This window comes from Melanerpes formicivorus, unplaced genomic scaffold (genome assembly GCF_026170545.1).
Source record: "Melanerpes formicivorus ecotype bairdi unplaced genomic scaffold, bMelFor1.0.p_v2 SCAF_19, whole genome shotgun sequence".
Taxonomy (NCBI): domain Eukaryota; kingdom Metazoa; phylum Chordata; class Aves; order Piciformes; family Picidae; genus Melanerpes; species Melanerpes formicivorus.
Genome location: NW_027142371.1, coordinates 15,344,119 through 15,371,328, shown reverse-complemented (window position 1 = coordinate 15,371,328; position 27,210 = coordinate 15,344,119). Strand labels below are relative to the sequence as shown.

The 27,210-nt window shown below is 61.3% G+C and overlaps 1 protein-coding gene and 1 long non-coding RNA gene across 7 annotated transcripts; one reads left to right on the top strand and one right to left on the bottom strand.

Moving 5' to 3' along the window:
- Positions 1 to 1,187: 1,187 nt before the first annotated feature.
- On the top strand, positions 1,188 to 26,176 carry UCKL1 (uridine-cytidine kinase 1 like 1). 6 transcript variants are annotated; one of them, XM_068150323.1, is made up of 15 exons: positions 1,188 to 1,275; positions 9,962 to 10,155; positions 10,939 to 11,045; positions 11,345 to 11,515; positions 11,751 to 11,822; positions 12,936 to 13,125; positions 14,017 to 14,078; positions 18,934 to 18,953; positions 21,280 to 21,378; positions 21,925 to 22,018; positions 22,292 to 22,354; positions 23,351 to 23,473; positions 23,778 to 23,885; positions 24,296 to 24,452; positions 25,595 to 26,176. In XM_068150323.1, exons 1-15 carry the CDS (start codon positions 1,226 to 1,228, stop codon positions 25,669 to 25,671), a joined length of 1,587 nt encoding a protein of 528 aa, XP_068006424.1. In that variant the 5' UTR covers positions 1,188 to 1,225; the 3' UTR covers positions 25,672 to 26,176. The 6 variants fall into 6 exon arrangements, with proteins under 6 accessions (XP_068006424.1, XP_068006425.1, XP_068006421.1 ...); XM_068150324.1 differs by having other exon boundaries at positions 1,197 to 1,275; positions 9,965 to 10,155; XM_068150320.1 differs by lacking the exon at positions 1,188 to 1,275 and adding an exon at positions 5,414 to 5,794 and having other exon boundaries at positions 9,965 to 10,155.
- Positions 1,663 to 5,361, bottom strand: LOC137447089 (uncharacterized). Its single transcript, XR_010988780.1, has 3 exons — positions 5,235 to 5,361; positions 4,886 to 4,984; positions 1,663 to 3,795 (listed from the first exon to the last, which is right to left on the bottom strand). It is a non-coding gene; the product is annotated as an uncharacterized lncRNA (long non-coding RNA).
- Positions 26,177 to 27,210: the final 1,034 nt, after the last annotated feature.

The following is a 27,210-nucleotide window of genomic DNA, read 5'->3' as shown; positions in this document are numbered from 1 at the left end:
TCCCTGTCCCTGCTGGCCACACCGTTGCTGATCCGCGCCAGGATGCTGCTGGCCTTGGCCTCCTGGGCACGCTGCTGGCTCATCTTCAGCCAGCCAGCAGTCACTCACTACTCCCAGGTCCTCCTTCACGCAGCTCTCTTCATCCCAGGGGTGCCCCAAAACCAGGGGGCACATTGGTCTTCATCCCAGCACAGCCCCCCCGAGCCTGGAGTCCTCAGTTCTCCATCCCACTGCTGCTGCCCCTAAGCCCAGGGGACCTCTGGTTCTGCATCCCAGGGATGCCACAGACCTGGGGCATGGTACCCAGAGATGCTTCCCATGCTGCCAGCACAGCCAGTCCCCAGTGCCCACGGCCCAATGCCCACAGCATGCCCCCCAGAGGTGCCCCCATTCTACCCACACGCCATGAGCAGCACCCAGCATCTCCCAGCACCAGGGGCCCCATCCAGCCTGAGACTTCTTCCTTTCCTCCCTGGGCAGCTCATGGGGATTCAGCACCCCCCAGGCTGAAGTCGCCACGCAGCACTTACCCGTGGTGCTGCCAGCACCCTCCCGTGCCCACACCACTCTTCTGCATCCCCCAGCCCTGCTGACACCCACACACTGCCAGCACCCCCCCGTGCCCACACCACTCCTCTTCATCCCACAGCAGCCCCATACACCCGAGGCACCCTCCTGCCCTCCACAGCACCCACCCACACCATCCACTTGACCCCACAGCACCCATCTGTCCCCCAAAGCACCCACCCCTGCTCACAGCACCCACTCAAGCCCAAAGCACCCACAACGCCCACCCACACCCGAGGCACCCACCTCCCTCCCACATGCCCACCTGCCCCAGAGGCTCCCCTCTGCCCCCAAAGGCACCCACTCGTGCCCACACCTCCCACCTGCATCCCTCAGCACCCGCCCACACCGCTCTGCCCCCGCCCGGAGCGCCCACCCCTGTCCAAACCACCCACCTGCCCCCCACAGCACCCACCTGCCCCCCCAGATCACCCACTCATGCCCATGCCACCCGCCCCCAAATCACCCGCCTGCCCCCAACGGAATGCCCCTACACCCACCCCTACCCCCCGTACCCCTCATAGCACCCCCTTGACCCCCCTATAGCGCCCCTTTACGTCGCGTCGCCCCCGGCCCCATCCCGTACTACAAGTCCCGGGGAGCTCCGCGCCGGGACCGCCTCCGCCGGTTCCATCTCCGCCTCTCCCCCGGTAGCACCATGGCCGCGGCCCCGGTGGCCGAGGGGGCTCCGGAGGAGCTTCGTGACAGGTAAGATCCGGCGGCGACCCCCGGCCCTCGCCCCCGCCCCACCCCTTAGCACCGCTCCTGCCTCCAGCACAAAGCAGTTTGCTGGGACGGGGCCGGGACGGCAGCGCCCCGGAGCCGCCGGGCTCGGTGCGTTGCGATCCCGGTCCCGTCCCACGATGCCACTTCCGCGAGTGGGCCCTGGCCGATCCCGTCCCTGCTTCCTTTCCTTAGCCCCCGCTGAGAGCCCGTGTCCCCGGCTTCACCCCGCTCCCCCCAGCTGCCTCCCGTTTCCCTCTTTGCCTCCCAAACCTTTCTCATTCTTTCCTTTTCCTGTTTCCCTCCTTTTTTTATCCTTTTTTGGGGTGGTTGTTTTCCTGTTTGTCCTCCCCCCACCCCCCCACCCCCCCTTGGCTTTAATTAGGTAGTGGATGAAGTGCAGCTCCATTTCTCACCCCACTCTGTGGCTGCTTCCCATCATTTTCCCCTCCTTTCATCCCAAGCTGTTCTTATTCCTTCTTCAATTTTCCTCTTTTCCCTCCTTTTTTGTGGTTGTTTTCCCATTTCTCCTCCTTTTTGGGGCATGAGTTGGGTGGTGGATGAAGTACAGCACCCCCAGTGAGCACAAGGTGCTGGTGGAGTGGGGGAGATGGTGTTTACTACCCAGATAAAAAGCATGGAATGGGGTTGGGGGGGTTGGGAGGGACCTTTAGAGGTCATCATCCAACCCCCTTGTTCCCCACAACCCTCAGGCACAGAGGAGAGTGCCCCCAGCCAGCAAACATCTGGGCCCTGGCCCTGGAGCCCCCAGCCAGCAAACATCTGGGCCCTGGCTCTGGAGCCCCCAGCCAGCAAACATCTGGGCCCTGGCCCTGGAGCCCCCAGCCAGCAAACATCTGGGCCCTGGCTCTGGAGCCCCCAGCCAGCAAACATCTGGGCCCTGGCTCTGGAGCCCCCAGCCAGCAAACATCTGGGCCCTGGCTCTGGAGCCCCCAGCCAGCAAACATCTGAGCCCTGGCTCTGGAGCCCCCAGCCAGCAAACATCTGGGCCCTGGCTCTGGAGCCCCCAGCCAGCAAACATCTGGGCCCTGGCTCTGGAGCATCACCAGAGCAGAGGGAGCCTGGCCACAGGGTTGTGAGCATCTGTGGCTGTGGGGTTCCAGCAGAGCAGAGCAGAGCAGAGGGGATCCTGGCTGTGAGGTGACCATCCCTGCCCGGGGGGGGCCCATCAACCACTGGGGTGGGGACCAAGCTGGTTGTGGGGCCGTGAGTGTGCCTGGTTGTGGTGCACCATCACCTGGGTGTCCCCACAGCACCATCCCACCCCAGCTCTGCCTGAGTCAGCGCCAGCCTGCGGGGTCTCGGCAGCTCCCCGCGACGGCATCGCCGCTGGCTGTGAGTCAGCAGTGGGAGGATGAGGATGAGCTGGGGAGGAAGGAGCCACCTCGAGTAACGGTGGTGGGGCAGGAGCTGAGCAAGGAGGTTGTGTAACCGAGTCCCTGGCACTGCTGCCCGCTGGGCACAAACAGCAGCCAGGGCTTGGAACAGGGAAGTGTTTGTGGCTCTTGTTGGGAGCTGGAGGTGCCCAGGGATGCTCCATCCTGCCCCATGTGGGAGACTCTGGCCAGGGCAGTGTGGTGGCAAAGCTTGGGGAGAAGCAGGTGGGATGTGCAGGGGGTTTGCATGGCATGGGTATGGCAAGATGGGGCTGCTGGGCAGTGGCTTGGCACCCCTGGAACAGCTGGCAGTGGGTTTCTCCATCCCGTGGCTGGGTTCCTCCATCCCTTTCCTGGCTTCTTCTGTCCCATTCTGAAGCCTTTCCTTGTGTGCTCCCTGAAGGGAACAGCCTCCAGCTTGGCTTGCTCAGAGTGGTGGCTCCAGCCCCATCTCACCCTGGTCTTTGGAGAAGGGGTTCCTGGTGCTGCTCTCCATGGGTTTGCACCAGACAGCTGCAGTGCTTTCAGCTGAAGCTCAAGATGCTGTAGGGCAGGGCAGGCCCAGCTCAGGGCTGGCTCATGCAGGTCAGGCCCAGCCAAGACCATGCTCAAAGATGGAGGGAAGCAGGTTTGGCCTCCATGCACCCATGGGTTCCCAGGAGCTCAGGATGTTCAGGCTGAAGGTGAGGAGAAACTTTCCTTGCTGTGAGGGTGCAGAGCCCTGGAGCAGGCTGTGGAGTCTCCTTGTGTGGAGAGCTTCCAACCCCCCCTGGCCATTGTGCTGCTGGGCAAGCTGCTGTGGGTGCCCTGCTGGAGCAGAGGGTTGGGCTGGATGGGCTCCAGAGGTCCCTCCCAAGCCCAGCACAGAGAAGTGGGTGCCAGGAGGAAGGTTTGGTCACTTCCAGGGTCCAGAGCTGGTGTGGGCAGTCCCAACTGGAATGTGGGGTGAGGTGCTGGGAGAGTTGCTCCCATGGCTTGGACATTTTGAACAAAGGCAGGAAAAGCAGCTCCAGGGAGCATGGGAGCAGGAACAATGTGGCCAGGGCTGGGGCTCAGGCTCCTCTCCGCCAGGTTCCTCATCCCCTTTCTTCTCGGAGAATGGAAATGGCTGCGGAAGAGGAGGTTATTTTTAAACTTCAGAAGGAGCTTTGAGAGGGAAAAATGAGTCCAGGCTGCTCTCCCAGGCTGGAAGAGGTCCCTTTGATCATGACTCACTTCATCAGCATTGCTGGGACAACAGCCCTGGCTGGAGTGTGGACAAGGCACCTCTGAAACCTTCCCGGCCCCATCCCACTCCTCTCACAGCCCCTCTGCAGGGATCAGCCCTTGGTTCCCAGCCCCTCTTGAGGGGCCAGTCCCAGCTCCCTGCTTTCCAGCCCCTCTTGAGGGGCCAGTCCCAGCTCCCTGCTTTCCAGCCCCTCTTGAAGAGCCAGTCCCAGCTCCCTGCTTTCCAGCAGAGCTGTTTTCCTCCAGACATGTCTTGGAGTGGTGTTCTTCACAGGTCCCATGGCTGGCAGGAGGAAGGGGCTGTGTCTGGTGTCCTGCATTTTCAGTAGGGGTTGCTGAGGACACCAGGATACAGCATTTGTGCCCCACTTCTGGAAGAGCCTCAGTGCTTTGGGGAGGAGGAGAAAAGGTCTCCTCCAGTCTGGTCCCATCTCCATGTGTTCAGCCCTGCTTGGTGCTGCGTACGGGAGGAGCATCCTCCCTGTAGCCCCTTGCAGTGGGGCACTGAAGGTTTCACCACGCTGGGGTGGGCTGGGGGCCCAGTTGGAGACCCCAAGACCTCATCATGACATGCCATGCTCCCTCAGAACCTGCTGCCTGATGCTCTGGTGTCCCCTCTGCACTGCCTCCCTTTCTCAGCACCCATCGTGGGTGCTGGGTGCTGCTCTGCCCCACTCCTTGTGCCCCAGGGCTGGCCAGGACCCCTCACCACAGTGCCCAGCCATCTCCTGCACCTCACCGGGCATCCTGCCCCTCCTCTGCTGCTTGGCTTCCCCTGAGGGCTGCTAGGCACTGGGTGCTCAGGCTCCATGCCCCCCTGGCCAGGCTGGTCCCAGGGAGAGGAGCTGAAAGGGCCGGGAGGGGGCAGGGGCAGCTGGCAGGGGGGAGGCTGAGGGAGCAGGCTGCAGGGCCCCGGGCAGGCAGGGGCTATTCTTAGCCACCCGCAGCCACCAGTGTTGAGTTTCACCTACTTGTTTACTGCAGGGCCGAGGGGACAGCGAGGGGCAGCTCGTCCCTGAGGAGCTAAGCAACGGTGGGGGGCTCACAGCACGACCCCCTGCCTCTGGGACCTGTGGGATGAAGGACAAGTCCTGCACTGGCAGCCCAGGCACAGCCAGCAGCGCCCCAAGCCCTGTCCCTGCCAGCTCCATCGGCTGCAAGTGGGGTGCCAGCTGCCCCCCCCCCCCCGCATCCCTGTGCCAGCACCATCCCCTCTGCCTCTCCAGCAGCCTCTTCCCCACCGGGTCCCCCCTCCATGCCTGTCCCAGCACTGTCCCCGCTGCCCCCCAGGGTACGGGGAGCTCGCAGCCGCACACTTACCGGGGGAGCCCCCACGGGCCCCCAAGCTCCGAGGAGAGCCCAGGTCCAAGGCGGCCAAGGGGCCCAGTGTTTATTGCCTGTGCGAGGGGCGGTGAGGGGAGGTGTCGGCTCCCCCCCGCCCCCCCAGCCTCTCTTTAATCAAGGCAGTGCTATTAATATCAGGTAATGAGCGTAATCTCTGGGCTAAGCGATCCTCTTATGCGCCCTGCCCGCTCCGCGGCTCCCGGCGCAGGACACTCCCCTGCCGCTGCTCTTTCCTCCTTCCTCCCTCTTCCCCCCCACACCCCCCAAGGTCTGCCGGGGGTGTTCCCTGTCACCCCGCAGTGCCCATGCTGGGGGGCACGGTGCCGTGCATGGCTGCTCACCGCGGGGCGCACCGGGGGCCCCCCGTTGGCACGGCAGCGACAGGAGGCTGGGGACTAGGAGCTGAAGCCTGAGCAGGGGCTGAGGGTGACACCCCCTGCCCACCGTCGCCCGCAGTGGGGGGGGGAGATGAGCAGCCCCCCAGCCTTCGCCAGCGTCCGCATCTCCGGCTGCTGGGCCCTCGGCCCGGACCCCGGGTGAGTTCCCTGCCCGTGCCTGGCTTTCCCCCTTCCCCGCCGCTCGGCTTGCGGTCCCTGCTCGCTGGAGCAAGCCCTCGCTGGCCTCAGCCCTGCGCCTTCGGTTTCGATTCCCGGCTGCTGGCTGAGCGCTGTGACAGCGCAAGGAGCAGCCGGGGGAAGGAGCAGCTTCCCACGGGATGAAGCCGGGGAGGGAGAATGGAGCCAGCCCGGTGCCTCTGCAGGCTCTGGGGACACGGTGGGGAGGTTTGCAGGGCTGGGTGCCTGCTCCTGTTGTTTACAGGCTGCTGAGGGCAGCTCTCTGGTTTGCACAGTGCAGCTCTGGGGCTCTGCCAGCTTGGGAGCTGCTGCCTTCCCCCTTCCCAGCCCAGCGTGGGTCTGGGATGGTTGGGGGTCTCAGGGAGCAATGGGATGTGGGAAACCTGGAGGGCACAGGGGTCAGAGTGGTGGTGGGGAGGGGAGCCAGGTGCCCCTCTGATCCCAGTAAATCCATGCTTGGGGTAAGCAGGAGGAAACACTTCCTTCCTCTGTGCCAACGTGCCCATGGGGCTGGGGAAGCCCTTTTGGGGTGCAGGGCTGGGAGAGGAGCACAGGCAGACTCCAGACATTTCCCTTCCTGTTTGCCTTGCTGTGGCATTGTGCTGCTGAAGCTCGGGGGGCAGGGGGTGTCACTCTGCTTGGGGGGGCTGGGGGGGTCTGACTGGGCCAAGGACTGTCCTTGGGTTATGGCAGTGGTGATAACTTCAGGTGCAGGTGGGGAGCCCCCTTCCTCGGGGGCTTTTCCTTGTGGATGAGGGCATGGCACAGGATCTGTGGCTGCTGCAGGGAAGGGACAGCAATGGGAGATGGCTTTGAGGAGGATGGGATCAGGGATCAGCCATTCCTGTGCAGGCAGGGAGAGTCCCTGCTGGCAAGGGGACCGTGGAAAACATCAACAAACCTTCAAGTGTAACATTAGGAGAAGAAGTGTGACCTTTGGAGGGCTCCAGGACAGTGCCAGAGGCCTCCCCACGGCCCTGCTCATCCCAGAGGAACGGGAAGGGTGACGGAGGAGGTGTGAAGGCCTTGTGTGGGTGCAGGGGGTGCAGACCTGGCATCTATAGGAACAGATTAGGTGAAGGTCCAGAGGTGTTTGGATGAGAAGAGGCCAAGCAGGGATCCACCTGCTGCATCCAGCCCCAGGTGTGCAGGGGCAGGATGGCTCTGTTCTCACCCAGGGCTGTCCCTCTGCCAGCCTGTCCCACATGGGTCCCTGTGTCCCACAGCAATGCTCCAGCATGGAGCTGCTGGGAGTCACCACCTCGGTGTGCCACAGGGTGCCAGCTGTGCCCACAGCCTGTGGGACTGGACACAGCTGGAGACTGGGGTCCAAGCAGAGAGGTTGGAGACGTTCCAAGCCCACCTGGATGTGTTCCTGTGTGACCTTCTCTAGGTGACCCTGCCTTGGCAGGGGGCTTGGACTGGATGATCTCCAGCGGTGCCTTCCAGCCCCTACTGTCCCATGGACCCCGGCCAGGAGCGAGGTTGTGTTGGTGATTGAAGGCACCATGGAAATCCTGACAGAGGTCAACCCTCACTTGGCTTCTAAAGCCAAAGTGTTGCCCAATTCAGAGTCATTTTGGGAACCATGACCTTGGTCAGCACCACAGCAAGCAGATCATGGTCTTGGCCACAGCATCTTGTGGGCTGGGCTTGGTCTCCACTCCAGCTGCAAACAAAATCCCAGAGTTTTGTCTACTTTGGAGTCATCTCAGGATTGGTGACCTCAGTCAACATCACCATGGCCTTGGCCAGCATTAGGGCATGCAGATTGCCCAGGGAGGTTGTGGCTGTCCCCTCCCCGGAGGTGTTCAAGGCCAGGCTGGATGAGGTTGAGCAGCCTGGGCTGGTGGGAGCTGGGTGATCTCGAAGGTCCTTTCCAACCCAGACCATTCCCCGAACCCGAGTCGTGGTGTGAGTGTGCTGAGGCTGGCGCAGGGCAGCCCAGCGCTGTCTGCCGTCCCCAGGCACCGCTGCGCTGCGCTGCTGCGCCCCGGGGGAGCGGCGGCCGAGCGGCCCCGGCCGGCAGCGCTCCTGAGCAAGCAGGGTCCCAGGAGAGGAGCGGGGACGTGGATGAAAGGAGCCGTTTGGTGTGCTGGTAAACAACTGCGTGCCTGTCATCTCCTGCCTGGATGCAGCCCCAAGGACTCTGTTTGTGCACCGGCTGCTGTCAGCCCCGCGCTGGGAGCCAGCCCTGGCTGAGTGCTGCTGCGGAGACCACCAAAACACCCCCGCCGGGGGCTGCTGAGGGGGGGTGGGCTCTTCTCCCTCGTATCAGGTGATAGGGTGAGAGGAACTGGCCTGAAAATGTCCCCGGGGAGGGGATGAGGAGCAGTTTCTTTCCTGGGAGAGTGGAGCAGGCTGCCCAGGGAGGTGGTCTCAAATTCTGATCTGTATCTGAAGCTGTTCTAAAGAGGGGTGGGGAGGGAGTGGAATTAATCTCATACCAACCCAGCTTAGAATCCAACCCAAATCTGTAAAGCTCTGCAGTTTAAACCCTCTCAAGAGAAAAAGCCCAACAGAGAGGCAGCAGAGCCCAGGCTGGGCTGCACCCAGGGCTGCTGCCGCCTTGGGTGCCAGGCTTCTCCTCTGACCTTGCAGGGTTTTGTTTCCAGCCTGGTCATGGTTGAGAGAGGAGCAAGGAGAGCCCTTTGCACCTTCTCACCGGGAGGAGAGTTGCAGCAGGGGCAGGAGCTGGTGTGAATAATCCCCCCCAGTGCCCGGGCACAGAGGCTGCAGCTTATCTCCTGGCCAGAGGCCACTTATCACCTCCCAGCCACTGCTCTCCTGCTGCCAAGCTTGAAAGGGCTCCAAGGGTGGTTGGTTCCTCTCCCCCCCCCGGGGCTGCAGTGGGAGGAGAGATAAGAGAGAGGCATTTAGACTCCTGGAGTTATAGAATCTCTGGTTGGAAGAGACCTTTAGGATCATCCAGTCCCACATTAACCCTGCTCTGCCAGGGCACCACCAGCCCATGGCCTCAGCACCACAGCTCTGAAACCCCTCCAGGCATGAGGACTGCACCACTGCCCTGGGCAGCCTGGGCCAGGCCTTGACAAGCCTCAAGGGGAAGAAATTGTTCCTCATGGCCAACCTAAACCTCCCCTGGGGCAGTTTGATGCTGTTTCCTCTTGTCCTGCCACTTGTTCCTTGGTAGCAGAGCCCAAGCCCCACCTGGCTCCAGCCTCCTCTCAGGGAGCTGCAGAGATCCAGAAGGTCTCCCCCAGCCTCCTCTTCTCCAGGCTGAGCACCCCCAGCTCCCTCAGCTGCTCCTCCCCAGCCCTGCTCTCCAGACCCTTCAGCAGCTTCATTGCCCTTCTGTGGACCTGCTGCAGCCCCTCAGTGTCCTTCTTGGAGTTAGGACCTCAAAAGTGGGGAGGAAAGGGATTGTGCATGGGGAGTGAGGATGGTTGAACTGTAGCCTCTGTGTGTGGCTTTCCTTCCCCAGGAAGGTCTCTCAGCACATCAGGATGGGTTTCAGTGACCCTCAGTGCTTGTGAGACCCCTCTGAAGTGTGTGCTCAGGGTGGACATTCCCCAGGCAGCAGGGCAGGAAGTGATCTTGTGCTGCACCTGCTTAAAATCAGTGCTGGGAGAGCCTTCTCCATGCTGCCCATGGCCTGGTGCTGGTCGTGCTGCAGCAGGGCCATGGCTGCCTCTGCCCCTCTTCCCCTGCCTCCCTCACACAGGCAGTGTGGAGCCTCCTGCGGCCCCCACTGCCATGCCCTGGGAGCAGGACCCCTCCTGCAGCAGCAGGACCCCCCCTGCAGTGTCAGGACCCCTCCTGCAGTGTCAGGACCCCTCCTGCAGCCCTCCTGCAGTGTCAGGACCCCCCCTGCAGTGTCAGGACCCCTCCTGCAGCAGCAGGACCCCTCCTGCACCCCTCCTGCAGCGTCAGGACCCCTCCTGCAGTGTCAGGACCCCTCCTGCACCCCTCCTGCAGTGTCAGGACCCCCCCTGCAGCCCTCCTGCAGTGTCAGGACCCCTCCTGCACCCCTCCTGCAGCTTCAGGACCCCCCCTGCAGCCCTCCTGCAGTGTCAGGACCCCTCCTGCACCCCCCCTACAGCGGCAGGCCCCCCCCTGCAGCCCTCCTGCAGCAGCAGTGCAGCTGCTTCCTCTGCCCCTGCCCAGCAGCAGCAGTGCCGAATCCCTGGACCGGCTGTACCCTGCCGTGGGCACCACCAAGCCCCCCCGCAAGAGGACCACCAGCCAGTGCAAGTCTGAGCCCCCCCTGCTGAGGACCAGCAAGAGGACCATCTACACTGCTGGCCGCCCCCCCTGGTACAACGAGCACGGCACACAGTCCAAGGAGGCCTTCGTCATAGGTGCGTGGAGGCAGCACCTGCCTGGCTCTGGCTTCTGCACCTCCTGTGGCTCTGCAGGAGGGCTTGGTGAGATCCCTGCCCCAAAACCTGGGGAAGAGAAGCCTGAGAGGGCATTTAATGCATGCCTGTCAATAGCTGAGGGCTGGGGTCAAGAGGCAGGGCACAGGGCCAGGCTCTGCTCAGCTGCTCCCTGGGACAGGACAGGGGGCAGTGGATGTAAACTCCAGCACAGGAGGTTCCAGCTCAGCAGCAGGAGGTCCCTTCCAGCCCCTGACATCCTGTGAGCTGTGATGACCTCTTTGGAAACTTGAGGTTGGCTCTAGGCTGCAGGCTGCACAGGATCACAAAGTGTTTAGGTTGGAGAGGACCTTCAAGGCCATGGGGTCCAACCATGGAGCAGGAGAGCCCCCATGGCTGTCAGGGGGAGCTGCAGGGCTGGGCAGAAGCTGGGAGCTTGCAGATGAGAGTGATGGATTCTAACAGGCACTGAGCAGACCACAGCCCTTGCTGCTTGTTCCCTCAGCCCTTGTTGCTTGTCACAAGCTGCCAGGGATTCAGGCCTGGCTGCTTCTCCTGCCAGCTCTCCCTCCTTACACAACCCCCAAGCTTGGACCCTTGCTGGCAGTTGCAGTAGGTGGTGCTGGAGGTTTCCAAGGGTGGTCTCTCCCTCCCTCTCCCTTTGGAGGTTCCTCCAACTCCATGCAGCCCAGCAGGACCTGGGCTCCCCACGGTGGCTGCAAAGGTAGGCTCTGGGCTGGGGGCTTCATCCCCTTCTCCTTGCAGGCCTGGGAGGAGGCAGTGCCTCTGGGAAGACCACAGTGGCCACCATGATCATTGAGGCTCTTGATGTCCCTTGGGTGGTTCTGCTGTCCATGGATTCCTTCTACAAGGTGAGGCTGCACATGGGCTGGGCTCTGTGGGCAGCTGTGGCCCTTGGCATCACTCCTGAAATGTGTTGTGGTGGTGGTGATGGCCTCTTGGGATCCCCTTCAGGAGGTTCCTGGGGCAGGAGAGGAGTTGCTGAGCTGGGGGAGGGGGAGGGCAGCTGGGGGAGGGGGAGGGCAGCTGGTGGAAGGGGAGGGCAGCTGGGGGAGGGGAGGGCAGCTGGTGGGAGGGGAGGGCAGCTGGGGGAGGGGGAGGGCAGCTGGGGGGGTCAGCCATGGGCACTAAGGCTCCTCTCTGTGAGCAGGTGCTGACCAAGCAGCAGCAGGAGCAGGCAGCCAGCAATGACTTCAACTTTGACCACCCTGATGCCTTTGACTTTGACCTCATCATTGCCACCCTGAAGAAGCTGAAGCAAGGCAAGAGTGTGAAGATTCCCATCTACGACTTCACCACCCACAGCCGGAAGAAGGAATGGGTATGGGGCACGCCGCGGGGTGGGACGGGGTGGGGGGTGCCAAGGCAGAGGAGGGGGCTGCCAGGTGGACCCCTCCAGCCCCTGCCTGCTGCAGTTGGCCTTGGCTCTGTGGCTGCCTCGGGGCAGTTTTCTGGGGTGAGCTGTGACAGTCACTAAGACCCCAGAGAGATTGCCCAGCATGGGGCACCTCTGAGCACAGGTTCTGGGCCTAACCACAGCCCCTTTGCCTCTGCAGAAAACCCTCTATGGTGCCAACGTGATTATCTTTGAGGGCATCATGGCCTTCGCAGACAAGGAGCTCCTGAAGGTGAGCAGGGGCTCAGCGTCAGCCCTGCTGGGGCTGCACCCTGAATCCTGGCTGCAGCTTTGGGGCCCTCGCTCCAGGAAGGACCTTGAGGGCTGGAGCAGGGCCATGAGCCTGGGGAAGGGTCTGGAGAGCAGGGCTGGGGAGGAGCAGCTGAGGGAGCTGGGGGTGCTCAGCCTGGGGGAGGAGGAGGGCAGACCTGGCTCTGTAAGTGCCTGGAAGGAGGCTGGAGCCAGGAGGGGGTTGGTCTGCTGTGCTTCTGCTGTGCTCCTGGCGTTCCTGGGGTGGACTCATCAGCACTCCAGGCTGCCTTGGGAGTTACTTGGACACGGGAGAAGTGGTGTGGGAGGCAGTGAGCCGCACTCAGCCTTAGTCAGACTCGGGCTGGAGCCTCTCTCCTGCCAGGCGAGCGTCTGGGTTGCACTTTCCCGGAGCAAGGATGACCTCCAGTGGACAGCTGAGTGAATCCCCCTGGGCAGCCCTGCTCCTGGCTGCCACCGTCAGGGGCAGGGTCTGGAGGGAGCCGCCGCGCTTGGCCCCTTCCAGCTCCAGGGAGCCGACACTCCCGGTCGAGCCTGCTGATCCAAGCCCTGGGCATTCGCTCCTCTGCTCTCCTCTCTCTCAGCGCCCAGCCTAAGTGCTGGAGCTGCTCGGAGGTGCTCCAAACCCTGCTGAGACAGGAGCTGGAGCTGGGCAGGGCTCAGGAGACCTGCGAGGCAGGGGCCAGCGGCAGCAAGGGACCAGCCCGGTTCACGCTGAGGAGCAGCGAAGGCAAAGCTCCCTGCAGGCTGGAGCGGAGCTGAGCTCGGGCACTGTGCTGAGCACGGGGCTCAGCCTTCTGCTGGTTTCTCCTCAGCGACATTCAGGTTGGAAAAGCCTCTCGGGATCACCAAGTCCAGCCCAGAGCCCTACTCTGCGAGGGTCACCCCTAAACCATAGCCCCAGGGCACCACGTCCAAACCTCCTTCGAACACGTCCAGGCTCCACCACCTCCCCGGGCAGCCCCCTCCAGTGCCTGCCGGTGGGGGTGGGCTCTGCTCACGGGGTGGGCTCGGCTCACGGGGTGGGCTCTGCTCACGGGGTGGGCTCTGCTCACGGGGTGGGCTCTGTCCCCAGCTGCTCGACCTGAAGATCTTCGTGGACACGGACTCGGACATCCGGCTGGTGCGGCGGCTGCGCAGGGACATCAGCGAGCGGGGCCGGGACATCGAGGGGGTCATCAAGCAGTACAACAAGTTTGTCAAGCCTGCCTTTGATCAGTACATCCAGCCCACCATGAGGCTGGCCGACATCGTCGTCCCCAGAGGTACCTGCCCGGCCCTGCCCCTGCCTCCCAGCAGCCTCACTGGCACCGCAGGGACCTCCCCCCTCTGCCCTCTGCCCTGCTGGCCAAGTGCCCCTGGCTGGTGAGGGCAGGAGGGTGATTGTCCTGTGCCAAAGGGAAGGTCTCTCCAGTTGAGTGTCTCCAAATGCTGATCGAAAGCAGATTGCCAGGGGAAGGTCCTCAGCATGGCACAGACCTGGAGCTGCTGCAGCAGGGCCAGAGGAGGCCACAGCAGTGCTGGCAGGGCTGGGAGCCCTCTGCTGTGAGCCAGGCTGAGAGAGTTGGGGTTGTGCAGCCTGGAGGAGAGAAGGCTCCAGGGAGAGCTCCTGGTGGCCTTGCAGGGCTTAAAGGGACCCATCAGAAAGCTGGGGACAGACTTGAGCACAGCCTGTTGGGACAGGACAAGGAGTGATGGTTTGAACTCCAAGAGGGAGATTGAGGCTGGAGAGAAGGGAGGAATGTTTGACACTGAGGGTGGGGAGAGCCTCAGGGAGCTGGGAGCTGCCCCATGCCTGGCACCACTGCAGGTCAGGTTGGGGCTCTGAGCAGCCTGCTCTGGTTGCAGCTGTCCCTGGTGACTGCAGGGGGTTGGACTGGATGAGCAACCCAAACCATCCCCTGATTCTGTGTCATCTCCCTCAACCTCCTGCCCCACCAGCTCCTACAGCTCCTACAGCTCAGCAGTTCAGAAGCTGGAGGTCACTTGCAGACAGTCAACAGCAGATTGCTGAGCAAGAGCAGGGATGAAATGAGTGGATGTCTGCTGCTGCATGGTGCTTTGCTGGGCAAGGGGTGTTTGGGGTGTGAGGTGAGGAGGTGAGGAGGCACTGTGGTCCTGACCTGGCTGTGTCTCTTGCTTTTGGTGCACCCCAGGGAGTGGAAACACAGTGGCCATCGACCTGATTGTCCAGCATGTCCACAGCCAGCTGGAAGAGGTAAGAGGCTCCTGATCACCTGGGTGATAGTGCTGGGGTTGGCCTTTGCAGCTGTGATGCTGCAGGGAGCAGCACTGGATGCTGAGGTTGCTTCTTGCTGTGTGAGCCATGGGGTTGTCCCCATGAGCCTCTCCCAGCCCTGCTCCCTCCATTGCAGTGAAGGAAATGCCTTCTCCTTCTGCTCTGGTCAGTGCCAGGCTCCTCTGCAAGCTGTGGCCCAGCAGCAGCCTCCTTCTCTTCCTGGGAGAGCAAATCTCTGGGGACAAACCAACCATCCTGGAGTGCTCTGAGGGATGTGCCCTCCCTGCCTGCAGCCCTCCCAGGGCTAGCATCACCCCAGACCCTGCAGTACTTCAGCTTCTCCTCTGACTTCTCTTCTTCACCCCCCTGCAGACACTGCTGCAGAGCCTTGTCAGTCAGCACCCCACTTCCCCACTTGGTGGGTGCAGCCCATGGGTTTCCAAACCCAAAGTCTTCTCATGTTTGACCCCCAGCCTGAGCCCTGACCCCAGCAGGTGTTCCATCACTTCCCCATCAAGTTGTCTTCTGTGTGGCCTGGGTCAGTCCTTGACCAGTGTGTTGAGCCAGGGACCCTTCCAGTGACACTGCTGTGTGCTGCTCTTCCCTCAGGAGCACAACCTCCTCCCACCCCCTGGCTGTTTGCTTTGTGGAGATGCTCAGAGTGATGTCCTGGGAGGTGGAAAGAATGGATGCACCTGAAAGCAAAGGGCTTGATTTCCACAGGCCTCCCTGAGCTCCTTGGTGGCAGGAGCCAGGCTCCTGGATGTGGAGCTGGCAGGGGACAGCTTTGTCCCTCAGGAGTGCCTGCTCTGGTGCAAGGGTGTGATGGAAAGCATCCCACTCTCTGCAGGGCTGTGGTCAGGGCTTGCTGCCTGCCCTGATTTACAGCACTCAGCTCTGGGCAGCTCAGGAAGTTGGTTTCTAAGCCCTCAGTCACAGCAGCAGGGACCAGAGCCCTGCTGGTGCCAGGCCAAGGAGGGCAGCGCAGGAGGGACCTGGCTGCTTGTCCCGGTCCTGGCATCTGGCCGGGTGCTGCAGTGAGGCAGGCAAGGGGTTGGCCTGGAGTTGGGGGGCTTTTATTTACCTGGGGAAGGGGAAAAGGGGGAAAAGGCTGCCTGGGAATGCAGGAAAATATTCCTATTTTTCCTTCTCTTTTGTCTTGAATCGCCCCTGGTGTTGGCAATGCTTAATGCCGGTTGCATTGTGTCTTTGTGTTGCTGCCGCAGCGTGAACTCAGTGTCAGGTAAGAGCCCCTAACTGTCCTGTCTGTGCAGCCCCAGGCACTGCCACTGCCAGGCACTGCTTGGCCTAACCCTGCCCTGCACTGCAGGTGGCCTCCTCACACTCCCAGCTGATGGGAGGCTACCTTGTCCTTGGCTTTGAGAGCAGCAGGGACAGAGCTGCTCCCCGGGGATGTATTCATCCCACCAGCTGGAGTGCAGAGCCCTCAAGCTGAGGCAGGGCCAGGCTGGTTGGGTGTCTGCAACAGGGGAGGTTTTGCATCCTGGGAGTCATGGAATCATGGAAAGGATTGGGTTGGAAAGGACCTTTCAAGCTCATCCAGTCCAACCCCCTGCAGCCAGAACAGCCCCAACCAGAGCAGGTTGCTCCCAGCCCCAACCAGCCTGAGCTGCAGTGGTGCCAGGGAGGGGGCAGCTCCCAGCACTCTGGGCAGCCTGGGCCAGGCTCTCACCACCTTCAGTGTCAAGCATTTCTTCTCTCAGTCTCCCTCTTGGAGTTCAAACCATCACCTCTTGTCCTGTCCCAGCAGGCCCTGCTCCAAACTCTGTCCCCAGCTTTCTGATGGACTCCTTTGAGCACTGCCAGGCCACCAGAAGGTCTTTCTGAAGCCATCTCCTCTCCAGGCTGAACAAGGCCATCTCTCAGCCTCAGTTGCCTTTTATCTCCCTCAGCCTCTAAACCAAGCAGTTGCTCAGAGCCACTCTCCCTCCATGGTGATCAAACATCACTCACCAGCAGTTCTCAGATGAGCCAAAGCAGCTCAAGGGTGGTGAGAGCCCAGGGCCCCTGCCTGTGCCCGCTGGCACCTGAGAGGAGCATGGCAGATTCAGCATGGTGAGAGGTCCTCAGTCTCCTGCAGTGTCTGACAGCAGCTCCCTGGGGACTAGGAAAAGACTTAACCCAGAGGATGTGGAGCTCCTCAGTACCTGCAGGTGGCTGCTGTCAAGTGTGTGTCGACTTGTCTGAGCTCTTCAGCAGGGGGATGTAGGTGGGACTTGAGCTCTCTGGCTCCGTTAAGCAGCCAGGGGGGTGGTAGGAAGCAGCAGGGTTGCAGTGCTGCAGATGGGTCTGCAGTTAGACCTCCATCATTGCACAGCATCACAGACCTCTGGGATCAAGTCCAGCCACCAGCCCAGCACCACCATGGCCACCAAACCCTGGCCCCAAGTGCCATGGCCACAGGTTCCTTGAACACCTCCAGGGATGGGGACTGCAGCACCTCCCTGGGCAGCCTGTTCCTAGTCTGGGCACACTTTTAACTCAAGTAACCTTAAAGTCTACATTCAGCACACAACAAGCTGCTGGAGCAGCTGAGATGGGCAGAGGGAAGCTGCTCCTGCTCGGTTTCTGCTGAAGCCATTCCTGCCCCAGACCAAGCAGCAGGGAGATTCATTTCATTTCTCTGTGCCTGTTGAGCACCATGGGGCCTGACACTTCCATCCAGACAGAGAAAGCTTCCTGCTGTGCCTGCCAGTGCAGGTGGGGAGGGCTTTGGCTTGGGGAGAAGGCTGTGGTGGTGGAAAATGGCAGGAATAATGTTAGCTGGAACTAAAATGTGTTTGTGGAGATCTGTGTGTGCAGGGAGAACTCCTCTGTCTCCAGAGGTTCTTCTCTCTAATCCAAGTGGTACTCAGTACAGGTGATCCCAGAATCCCAGCAGGGAGGGGTTGGAAGGGACCTTGGAGCTCACCCAGGCCAAGCCCTGCTCCAGCCCAGCACCCCCAGAGCCTGCCCAGGAGCACAGTGCCCAGGGGGGGTTGGAAGCTCTGCAGTGGAGACTCCACAACCTCCCTGGGCAGCCTGCCCCAGGGCTCTGCTCCCTCACACCAAACAACTTCCTCCTCCTGTTCAGGTGGAACCTCCTGGGTTCCAGTCCTGTCCCTGGGCACCACTGAGCAGAGCCTGGCCCCAGCCTCTTGCCCCCACAGCTCCTTCAGCCTCCTCAGCTCCCCTCTGGGGCTGCTCTGCTGCAGGCTCTCAGCCCCAGGGCTCTCAGCCTTTGCTCCTCACAGAGCTGCTCCAGGCCCCTCAGGACTCTCTCCAGCAGCTCAGTAGAACTCCCTGCACCAATCAATATTCCCCACCCCAGGTCTCCATCAGCTTGGCATGCCCTTTGCCAGTTGTGTCTTTGCTTCTCAGCCCTGGCAGGGTTTGATAGCCCTTGTTTGAAATGTCAGCCCTGAAAGGCAGCTGCTCCACGTGCTTGGAATGCCTGGAGTGCAGCAGCTCCTTTGTAGCTGGATGCCTCTTGTCTGCTTCCTGCTTGAGAGCTTGCTCCACAAAGGGCTGAGCATCCTCCCTGAAGCCTTCCTGAGCCATGGTCACCTCTCTCTCTCTCTCTTTCTGTCTTCTCCTTTCCTGTTTGGGTTTGGGGTTTTTTGGTCTTTTGTTGTTGGTTTTGTTTTCCTTTAAAGCTTTTGTTCTGGGGGGGAAAAATAAGTTCCCAAAGCTTTCCTGGTGTGCTGATGGACACCCAGCTGACTTTCCCCTCACGGGGATGGGACAGAAACGTTGCTCTCACTGCTGTGGGCTGTGGTGGCAGGGACCTGCTCCCTCCACCCCTCCTGCTGCTGACATGGAGAGGCTGAGCTCTGCTCTCTGCAGCCTCCTCTCCAAGGGGTGGTGATGCCAGGGCAGGCCCAGGAGCTCCTGGTGGCAGGCAGTGAGCAGTGATGTTCAGCTCAGGGTCAGGTTTCTCCCTCTGTGCCCACTGCTCTTAGCCTTCTGGGCTCTGAGAGGCTTGAGCAGGTCCTGGCTCCAGTGTGCAGGGAGCTGGGCAGCACTGGGAGCCACGAGCTGGCTGCATGGAGGTGAGATGGAGCCTGGCCTTGAGCACTGGCACTTGCTCTGGGCTTGCAGCAGAGCCCTGGCTGAGGGATGGACATATCCCTCTGGGCTCCCAGGGCTGCAGCTGGTGCTGTGGCACCACCTTGGACAGGGCTGGGACAGTGTGCCCCTGCCATGCCTCTGGAGTGGTGAGCGTGGATGGAGCTGCTGCAGCTGTGACACTGCTTGGTCACCAAGAGAGGAGGGCTGGAGGCTGCCTGGCAATGGCCTGGACACTGGGCAGGTCCAGCAGCCAGAGAGTCAGAGAAGCACAGGATGGGTTGGGTTGAAAGGGATCCTAGAGCTCACCCAGCTCCAGCCCCCTGCCATGGGCAGGGACACCTCTCAGCAGCCCAGGCTGCTCAGGGCCTCATCCAGCCTGGCCTGGAACACCTCCAGGCAGGAGGCAGCCACAGCCTCCCTGGGCAGCCTGTGCCAGAGGCTCCCCAGCCTCACTGCCAAGAATTTCTTCCTCAGCTCCAGTCTCAACCTGCCCTCCTCAAGCTCCAATCCATTGCCTCTCCTCCTGTCCCTCCCAGCCCTTGCCTAAGGTCCCTCCCCAGCTCTCCTGGAGCTCCCTGCAGGTACTGCAAGGCTGCTCTGAGGTCTGCCTGGAGCCTTCTCTTCCCGATGATCAGTGAGGATTTCCCCCCCACACTCTGACTAATGACAGTGCTTTCTCCTCTGTTTCATGTCACCTTTGTCCCCCTGCCCTTAAACTCTGGTGTCTGCTGTCTGTCTCCCCTGAACCTCCCTCGGTGACCAGAGGAAGCTGCGCTGGGATATGTGAGGAGACCTCCGCTGCTGGCAGTGCCTGGGGGGGACACTAACACCGTGTGAGCCACGCTACTAACCCAGCCCAGCCCCCAGGGCCCTGCTCTGCTGGGGCTCCCGGGGCCACACTGGGGTGGGACGACCGAGAGAGCATCTTTATCCCCACCCCAGACCCAGGGCCTGCTCTTGGCCCCCAGGCAGCACCGTGGGGACAGCACCAAGCAGCTTGCCTGGGACCTTCCTGCCCCTGCACTGGTGCCACCAGAAGGTGTGGGAAGCTCGGGACAAACTGCTGACAGCGTTGCCCAGGGCCCTGCTGGCAGCTGGGGGTGCAGGGGAGGTGCTCCCAGGAGGTAGCAGCACCTCTGGCAGCTGTGGCAGGGAGCAGGAGCCGGGTGGCACCGTGTCTCGCTGGCAGTGCTGCAGGGAGCAGGGCAGGAGAGGGGCTGCCCCTCCCATGGCATGGGTGTGGTGTGAGGGAGGGGAGAGAGGTGCTCAGGCTTGTGCCCAGGGTGGGCTACAAGCCCACCAGCTCCTCCAGTTTGGGGGACAGCATTCTGCCACCTTGGCAAGCCCAGCTGGGGCCAGGAGTGGGTGTGTGGCATGGTGCTGGGAGGCTGAGCTCTTCCTCTCCTAGGACAGTGTCTGCTAAAGGCAGAATCACAGAATGCTGGAGGTTGGAAAGGACCTCTGGAGATCATCCAGTCCATCCCCCCCTGCCAGAGCAGCAGCACCTAGAGAAGGTCACCCAGGAGCATGTCCAGCAGGGCTTTGAATGTCTCCAGAGATGGAGGCTTCTCAGGGCAGCCTGCTCTGGTGCTCCATCACCCTTACATTAAAGCAGCTGCTCCTCATGCTGAGATGGAGCTTCTTATGGTCAGGTTACCCCTTGGACTGTCACTGGGCACCACTGGGCTCAGGAGGGATTGAGGCAGGGCTGTGCCCTCAGGGTCTGTCCTGGGCCAGGTCTAGAAGGAGGAGCAATGAAGGAAGGTCTGTGAGGACAGAGCTGCTAGAGCAGGAGCACCTCTGAAAGCATCTAAGCCAGGCTGTGGTGACTAGCAGAGTGAAGCTGCTTCACTGAGAGGGGGCCCAGGACCTTGAGGGCTGCTCATCCCAAACATGCAGTGGGGTCTGCAGGCAGCAGGAGCAGGCTAGGCTTGGTGCCCACCCTGCAGGCAGCAGGAGGAGGCTAGGCTTGGTGCCCACCCAGCCAGGCACAGCCCTCCCCATGCACTCCACGTGGCCTCCAGCTCTCCCAGCAGCACTGCCTGCACAGGGCCTCTGTGCTGCTCTGCAGGACCAGAGCTGGCAGCAGCAAGGAGCAGCCCTGAAGTACCTCCAGGCCTTGGGAGTGTCTCCTTTGGTGTTGGTCAGCCAAGACCAGGAGATGGCTGTGGGGATGGAGGTCTCAAACCCTCTAGCTTTGCCTCCCTCCATTCCTAGCCAGTCATCTTCTCTGCTTGTGTGCCTCTGTGTGCAACTGATGCAGGTTTCTGCTTGATTTGAAGTCTTCATCACCTGCTGCTTCCATTTGTTTGCTCTTCTCCTGCCCCCCAGCATCTCTGCTGGGATGCAGCCCCTGGCACCTGTGTGATCTGATGTGTGGCTTTCAGACCCCAGCCCTCCTCCCAGACTCAGCTGCTCGCCCCTCCTGCCCAGCCTTTTGGAAGCCCAGAGAGATGTGGCCTTCATCTCATTGCTGCTGCTCTCAAAGAGCAGGGTGACTAATGGGGCTCCATTGTGCACTTCCCCATCAGTGGTGTTCCCTTGATCCAGGAATAGCTTCCAGCCCTCTGAGTTCTGTGCAGATGAGTCACACAGAGCCAGGCCTGGCCAGCCGGAAAGGCTTGGAGCTCTTTCCCAACTCGCTGGGGACCTGATTATCCCTCAGTGGGGCAGGGCCCCTCTGAAGTGGGCTCCTTGCAGCCTGGCTCCCCTCTGAGCCATGTGCCAGGCTGCCTGTGCCATTCCTGGTGCCACCTAGCACTTGTAGGTCAGAGACAACCACCACAGCTCCTCCTGCCCCCAGTCCAGGATCCACTGCCAGGCTCCTGAGTGGGAGAAGGCTTTGATTTCATTTTCCATCTTTGTTCCAACCACTGGAAACCAAGATGGGCCAACCATAGGCCAGCTGCCCAGCAGCTGCCCTGGCTCCACTGGCCACTCCCTGCCCTGTTCCTGGGAGCCCTGTGCCAGGAGCAGGCAGGGCTGGGTGGCTCTGGAGTGTGCCTGCAGTGCAAGGTTGCAGCTGGGAGGATGGCTCCGGCCGTGTGCTGTGCACCAGCCCTTGGGCAGCCTCCTCCTGAGACCTTCTGACCATGGGTTTGCTTTACAGGGCTGCCTTGGCCTCTGCCCACCAGTGCCACCCTCTTCCTCAGACCCTCAGTGTGCTGAAGAGCACCCCTCAGGTGAGGGGCATGCACACCATCATCAGGTAAAGCCCCTGCACCGTGGCTGCTGGGGGGGCAGGGCTTGGCTGCTGGAATCATCATGGAATGGTTGGAGTTGGAAGGGACCTGCAGAGCTCATCCAGACCAACCCTGCAGAGCTCATCCAGACCAACCCTACTGCACTCAGCAGGGACAGCCCCAACCAGAGCAGCTTACTCCCAGCCCAAACAGCCTGACCTGCAGTGGTGCCAGGCATGGGGCAGCTCCCAGCTCTCTGGGCAGCCTGGGCCAGGCTCTCCCCACCCTCAGTGTCAGACATTTCTCCCTTTGAGTTCAAACCATCACCCTTGTGCTGTCCCTACAGGCCCTGCTCAGGAGCTGTGTCTGCCCTGGCCACTGGGCCATGGGACAAGCAGACCCTGCAGGCAGGAGCTGTGCTCCGTGGTCTTGCTGGTGGCCCCCGTGCCAACAGGACACTGAGAATTGCTCAGGGGCAGGGATTGTCCTCTGCCATGCAGCTCCTGACCTCTGTCAGCATCTCCTGGGGCACATTTTGGTCCACAGCTGAAGCTGCTTTCCTTCCCCTGCAGAAACAAGGAGACCAGCAGGGATGAGTTCATTTTCTACTCCAAGAGGCTGATGCGGCTGCTGATCGAGCACGCGCTCTCCTTGCTCCCCTTCCAGGTGGGCTCAGCTCTGCTCCCCCTCCAGCTCCTAACCCAGAACTACCAAGAGGTCCTGAACCTTCTCCTCCAACCTTCCTCACATGGCCACCCTTTCCTCCTAGAAGTGCTCCCCCAGGCCATGAAGCAATGACATGGCCCTGGTGACAGCTCTGTGTCCAGCCTTGGCCTCCCAGGGTCCAGACCAACCCCAGCTGGCTGGCTCCTTGGCACCAGGGATCACCTGAGGGCCAGGGCAGAGCCCCTGCTGATGCTCCTCATGTGGTTTTTGCAGAGTTGCACTGTCCAGACCCCCCAGGGACAGGACTATGAAGGGAGGACATACAGTGGGAAGCAAGTAAGTGGCAGCTAAAAGGTACCTAGAGCTGAGCCCTGCCCTGTGGGTGCAGGGCAAGGACAGGGAGCTCATCGTGCCCTGTACTCTGCACTGGTTAGGCCACACCTTGAGTCCTGTGTCCAGCTCTGGGCCCCTCAGGTTAGGAAGGACATTGAGAGACTTGAATGTGTCCAGAGAAGGGCAATGAGGCTGGGGAGAGGCCTTGAGCACAGCCTTGGGAGGAGAGGCTGAGGGAGCTGGGGTTGCTTAGCCTGGAGAAGAGGAGGCTCAGGGGAGACCTCATTGCTCTCTGCAACTCCCTGCAGGGAGGTTGTGGCCAGGTGGGGGTTGGTCTCTTCTCTCTAGCAACCAGCACCAGAACAAGGGGACACAGTTTCAAGCTGTACCAGGGGAAGTTTAGGCTCAAGGTGAGGAGAAAGTTCTTCCCTGAGAGAGTCATTGGGATGTGTTGCCCAGGGAGGTGGTGGAGTCTCCATCCCTGGAGGTGTTCAAGAGGGGATTGGATGTGGCTCTTGGTGCCATGGCCTAGTCATGAGGTGTTGGGTGACAGGTTGGACTTTGTGATCTTTGAGGTCTCTTCCAGCCTTAGTGGTACTGTGACACTTTGTGCTTCCTGGGACTTCCATCAGGCCTGGGTTTGGTTCCTGCTGCCATGAGTGTGAGTTGTGTCACTGGGGTATGTGGCAGGTCACAGAACCAGAGGATGGGAGGAGCTGGAAGGGTCTTGTGGAGGTTATCTAATCCAACCCCCAGCCTCTCTGGGCACCCTAGTCCAGTCTCCAGCACCCTCAGAGCCCAAAAGCTGTTCCTCAGGTCGGTGGCTGGGGTGGCATCAGCAAGGTCGCTGTGCCTCTGAGGAAGGCAGCCTGAGCCGGGAGCAGCACAACCCTCTTGGAAGGGAGGGCCCTCAGGGCTGCCCACTGAGGCCCAGGGCCCCGCTGGGGCGGTGGGCAGCCCCTGCAGCACCCCCCTGCTGAGCCTGGCTGTGTGTGGCAGATCACCGGGGTGTCCATCCTGCGAGCGGGGGAGACGATGGAGCCGGCGCTGCGAGCGGTCTGCAAGGACGTCCGCATTGGGACCATCCTCATCCAGACCAACTGCAACACGGGGGAGCCAGAGGTACAGCTCGGCCCCGGGCTGCTGGGGGCATCTCAGGTACTGCCTGAGAGCTCTTCAGCAGCCTGAGAGTTGGTCTTGGTGGGGGGTAAGTGCACAGAGTGCTTTGAAAGCTTCTCAAGTGGGCTTTACCAGCATGCTGGTGCTCAGGGGGGCTGCTTGGCTCTCCGAGCGTTCGCTGGCAGCTGGGGTCCCAGAGATGGAGATGCACAACAGATCCTCCACCTCTCCAGGAGAAGGGCTCAGGCTGCTCCATTCCCCCTCAGCCTGCAAGCCCTTGTGCTGACCTCTCTTCCTTGCTGCCCAGCTCCACTACCTGCGGCTGCCGAAGGACATCAGCGAGGACCACGTCATCCTGATGGACTGCACGGTCTCCACGGGCGCCGCAGCCATGATGGCAGTCAGGGTGCTGCTGGTAGGGAGCAGGGGGGCTTTGCAGGGGGGGCTGCTGCTGTGCTCCCAGGCAATGCCCAGACCACCAGCCACAGCCATGCCAATGGCTTTGTGCTCAGAGGGAAGGTGCTGTGGGTGGCTTCATGAGCTGGGGGGGCTTTAACTGGGCACTGACCAAGTCACCCTTCCCTCTGCAGGGACAGCCTGGGGGGCTGGGGCTGGCTGTCCTGGGGACAGCACAAGCTGAGCTGGCTCCAGAGCTGGCTGTTAACCAAGTCCCCAGCTGGCTTCTTGGTTGGCCCCCAGCTAGCCAGAGAGTAGAAAGGAGAAAAGTGTCTCCAGGAAGGTCCTTGAGTGCCGCTCCCTGGAGGCATGGGCTGTAACCTGCCACAGAGACCTCCACCCTGAGCTGTCCCTGTGCCTGGCCTGCAGGATCATGATGTCCCAGAGGATAAGATCTTCCTGCTGTCCCTGCTGATGGCAGAGATGGGAGTGCACTCTGTCGCCTATGCTTTCCCCCGGGTGAAGATCATCACCACAGCTGTGGACAAGAAGGTGAACGACCTCTTCAGGATAATCCCTGGCATTGGTGAGTGTCTGGCTGGGAATGGGATCAGGGATCCTTGGTTCTTCTGACTCCCTCACCAGAGGAGGTGAAGCCCTGGTTAGCAGCAGCAGCTTAGGTCTGGCCTTATTTTACCCAGGCACCTGCTGCCTCTCCTGGGTCCCACGTGGATTTGGGATCAACATGCATGCTCTGAGAGCTGTCAGGCAGCCAGATCTGGCTGGCAGAAGGAGCTGTGCCACGTGCCCTGAGCCTCCTCCAGCCCCAAATGGAGAAGCTGGGCTGGGACAGCTGGAGCAGACCTGTGCCCACCTCATTCCTTAAGCTGCTACCTTAAACAAGCTCCTCCAAAACAAGCTCACTCTGTTCTGCTCTCACCTCTGCTGTGCCAGGGACACCCTGGCCATGAGGTGCTAAAGCAACCTCCAGGCTGCTCCACTTCTGAGGCTTGGAGCTGTTCAAGCTCTTGGGGAGAATCTCAGAGAATTCATGAGCTTTGGAAGAGATCTTTGAGATCCAACCTTCAGCTTCAACCGTGTCCTGGAGTGCCACATCCACATGCCTGCAGGGATGGGGACTCCTCCAGCCCCTGGGCAGCCTGCTCCAGCCCCTGACCACTCCTGCAGGAAGGAAGCTTTCCTAATCTCCAACCTAAACCTCCCCTGGCACACCTTGAGGCTGTCTCCTCTGGTCCTGCCACTGGTTGCACGTGAGAGGAAGCCAATCCCCACTTTGCTCCAGCCTCCTTTCAGGGAGTTGCAGAGAGAAATGAGGTCTCCCCTCAGCCTCCAACTCTCCAGCCTAAACAACCCCAGTTAGTTACTTGGGAGAAGAGGCCAGCACTGGCCTCACTCCAGCCTCCCTCAGACAGAGCCAGATAAATTCCTCACCTGATGGAGCCAGGCCAGGCTGGAGGCCATGTTCCCAGCTTGGGTGTTAGGAACAAGTTCTGCACCCTGAGGGTGGTGGGTCACTGGCACAGGTTGCCCAGGGAGGTGGCTGAGGCTCCATCCCTGGAGATACTCAAGGTGAGGCTGTGGAGGATGCTGCAGAGGGGGTCAGACTGGGTGAGCTTTGGAGGTCCCTTCCAGCCCATCCCATCCTGTGACTGCCGGTGCTCCCTGCAGAGCTGCATCCTGCCCGTGGCTCTCTCTGCCTCCCCACAGGGAACTTCGGCGATCGGTACTTCGGGACGGACGCTCCTCCCGACTGGAGCGACGACGAAGATGCTCTCAGCACTTAGCTGGCTCCGGAGACGCCGCCAGCTCCGGGCAGCCTCGGCACTGCACCTTAACCCCTCTCTCCATCGCAGATGTCTCCTTCCTCCTCAGCCAGCACAGATATTTTTTTGCAGACCTGCCTCAAAGGCAATATTTTTTCAGAGAAAGCAGAGATGTGGCGCAGGGCAGCCCCGGCCCCAGCCCCGAGCTCGGCCCCGGCCCCGGCACAGCCGCCCGCCCCCCGGCCCCGGGACAGCCGCCCTGCCCCCCGGCCCCGAGCTCGGCCCCAGCCCCGGGACAGCCGCCCTGCCCCCCGGCCCCGAGCTCGGCCCCGGGACAGCCGCCCTGCCCCCCGAGCTCGGCCCCGGCCCCGGGACAGCCGCCCTGCCCCCCGGCCCCGGGACAGCCGCCCTGCCCCCCGGCCCAAAGTCCTCTTAATTTATTTTAATTTAAAGATTTGCCTCTATAACTTATTGCAGATATTTTATAAAGGAAAAGAATAAACTCTTTTTTCTCTGGTTTTCTGGAGCGAGGCTGCTCTGTGTCGTGGCTGCCCAGGAGGAAAGCGCTGGGTCCGGCTCCGGGCTCCCCGGTTCCAGAGAGACAGGGAACCGCTGGAGGGAGTCCAGCAGAGGCTCCAAAGGTGCTGAGCAGCTCGGTGGGGAGCAGGGGAAATCCTGGTGTCGGTTAGCAAAGCTCCCACCGCCTCTGGAGACACAGTGGTGAGGGGAAGGAGAGGGAGTCTTACACCCGGCACACATTAAACAGCTACAGCGACAACAAAAGCTGGTGTGGCTGAGACTGAAGAACCACCAGATACTGCCCATTCCCTACACAAAGATAGGGCCGGGGGGGGTGGTGACAGCCGTTGTGCACCAAGGGTTTAATCCACATGTTCTTTGGATGTACTTCCAAGGGGCAGTGAAGAAGAACATGCTGAGGAGTTTCACGCAGGCACCTAAAAGTCAAAAGTTAATGGACCTAGGACAAGGAAACCTTTCATTAAATGCAAAGCAGCGTTCCTGTAAGCTCTGCAACAACAACAAAGCCTCCAGCCCCAGCCCACACCCGTGCAGGAGAGTGCAGCAGTCAATATCAACAGCAGGAGTAGTGGAGTTGGCCCTAACAGCCGGGGGGCCACCAGGCCCCCCGGCCTTTGTTGTCACCACCACCAACACCCAGTGTGCACCGTGAGCACTAACCTGAAGTGAGAGGAGGATCCTCCAGCCCCGAAGGGCTCAGCTTAGGGCTGCAGCCCCTCCCGGTGGGCAGTAAATAGGGCGGTGGGTGGGGAGGGCCAAGTGGCCACACCTGGGGTGGGAGGAGACTCCAATAGAGCCCAGGTGCCCTGGGTTTGAGGGGGACAATGGGGTGGGTGGGGTGGCAAAGGGGCAGAGATGGTGGGGAAAGGGAGGGGGTGGTGACAGAAGGGGAATTCAGAACAGCTTTGTTTCCCATGGCTCTCCCCCGGGGCACAGCTGCAGCTCCTGGTTTGCTTTGCCTCCCTGCAGAAAGAGCAAAGCCATCCGTGCTGCACAAGGCAAAGCACAGAGGTGGTGCTG